The 2,037-nt window shown below is 54.7% G+C and overlaps 1 protein-coding gene across 1 annotated transcript; it reads left to right on the top strand.

Annotated features, from left to right (window-relative positions):
- The first annotated feature begins 239 nt into the window (after nt 1-239).
- LOC123085862 (divinyl chlorophyllide a 8-vinyl-reductase, chloroplastic) lies at nt 240-1,770 on the top strand. Its single transcript, XM_044507575.1, has one exon. It carries the CDS (start codon nt 290-292, stop codon nt 1,448-1,450), a length of 1,161 nt encoding a protein of 386 aa, XP_044363510.1. The 5' UTR covers nt 240-289; the 3' UTR covers nt 1,451-1,770.
- The last annotated feature ends 267 nt before the right edge of the window (nt 1,771-2,037 follow it).

Genomic DNA, 2,037 nt, shown 5'->3' with positions numbered 1-2,037 from the left:
GAAGAGCCGATTGGTGCAGCTGCACTAATGACTACTCCCTCCATAAAGAAATATAACAGCAGTTAGATCACCAAAATAGTGATCTAAACACTTTTATAGTATTAGTTTAGAGAGGGAGTATTTGGGATTAAACAAACTAATCTCACTGCGCACGTTCGCTGGTAAAAAAACAAAAATAACCCGAAGCGACGAAATTATTCACACGCCCGGATTGCCTCCCCGCCACCACCACAAACGCTGGCCGGCTTCCCCACACTTGATAGTCGATACCGCATTTCGGTCGAGCACGATGGCCGCCCTTCTCCTCTCCTCTCGCCTCCCCACCAGCACGGCCACCGCCTCCATCGCAGCTCCCCGCCCCACACCGTGCTCCCTCTCCTGTCCCCTCACAGCCGCCAAGGCTTGCCGCCGCGGGGGCTGTATCCTCGCCTCCTCCGCGACGTCACCACCGAGGGCCTCCCCGGCCGCGGCCCAGCCTTTCCGTTCCCTGCCCCCCTCCGAGACCACCATCGTCGTCACGGGCGCCATGGGCTACATCGGCCGCTTTGTCGTCCGCGAGCTGCTCCGCCGCGGCCACCCCGTCGTCGCCGTCACCCGGCCCCGCAGCGGCATCCGCGGCAAAAACTCCCGTGAGGAGGTTGTCTCCGACCTCGCCCCCGCCCGCGTCGTCTTCTCCGATGTCACCGACCCAGGCGCCCTCCTCGCAGACCTCTCGGGATATTGTCCCATACACGCCGTGGTCTGCTGCCTCGCCAGCGGCGGCGGCGGGGTGCAGGACTCGTGGCGCGTGGACTACCGCGCCACGCTCCACACCCTCCAGGCCGCGCGCAGCCTCGGCGCCGCCCACTTCGTCTTCCTCTCCGCCGTCTGCGTAAAGAATCCGCTCCTCGAGTTCCAGCGCGCCAAGCTCAAGTTCGAGGACAAGCTCGCCGCCAAGGCGGCCCGGGACCCGGCCTTCACCTACAGCGTCGTCCGCCCCACCGCCTTCTTCAAGAGCCAGGGCGGCCAGGTCGAAACCGTCAAGAAGGGCAATCCCTACGTCATGTTTGGCGACGGAAAGTTCTGCGCTTGCAAGCCTATCTGCGAGGAGGATCTCGCCTCCTTCATCGCGGATTGCATCTTCGACCAGGAAAAGGCTAACAAGGTGCTTCCAATTGGAGGGACGGGGAAGGCCCTCACGCCGCTGGACCAAGGGGAGATGCTGTTCCGGCTGCCCGGGCGTGAACCCAGGTTCATCAAGGTGCCCATTCGGATCATGGATGGTGTCATCTGGGTGATCGATGGATTGGCCAAGGTGTTCCCGGGGCTGGAGGATGCCGCTGAGTTCGGCAAAATTGGGAGGTACTATGCGTCGGAGAGCACGCTAGTGCTCGATCCCGAGACCGGGGAGTACAGCGACGAGAAGACGCCGAGTTATGGCACAGACACGCTCGAGCAGTTCTTCGATTAGGTGATAAGGGAAGGAATGGCGGGGCAGGAGCTAGGCGAGCAGACCATCTTCTATGTCTTCCGGCTTGCAGATTCAGGGCCAAGAGTGGAGGGAGGTAAGTGAGACTTCTGAGTTTTGACACGTTTGTGTTTCCAACACAATTAGTAGCTCAAATGTAGTACATACAAGGCATTGTCTAATTTGAGGGTGGAGAATTGTGCTATATGAAATCATTTACTATAGATCAATTTTTTTGGACACCGCACACGTGTGGTGGTAGCGAAACCCGCCCACATGACCTATAATATACAGACTGTCACCGTATGCATGCATGTGAGATATTTTTTTGGATTTTTAATTTTTAAAATATTTTATCTCTTAAATGAAAAATCCGATTGAAAATCTGTTTTCACCATTAAATCTCTCACGATGAGATCTCCGAAACTAGAGCTCATATCAATATATTTCGACGAATTATTTTTTGGGTTAAAAGTTGTCATGTCTATTGCACATGAATTGTCATGGTGTTTACACTGAAATTGCCATGATATGTTTCAATTATTTTCTTTTACATTTAAAAGTAAATTTTTACACTTATAAAATGGGGA

Source organism: Triticum aestivum, chromosome 4A, assembly GCF_018294505.1.
Source record: "Triticum aestivum cultivar Chinese Spring chromosome 4A, IWGSC CS RefSeq v2.1, whole genome shotgun sequence".
Taxonomy (NCBI): domain Eukaryota; kingdom Viridiplantae; phylum Streptophyta; class Magnoliopsida; order Poales; family Poaceae; genus Triticum; species Triticum aestivum.
Note: the sequence above shows the minus strand (reverse complement) of the source record. Positions and strands in the feature narration are given on the sequence as shown.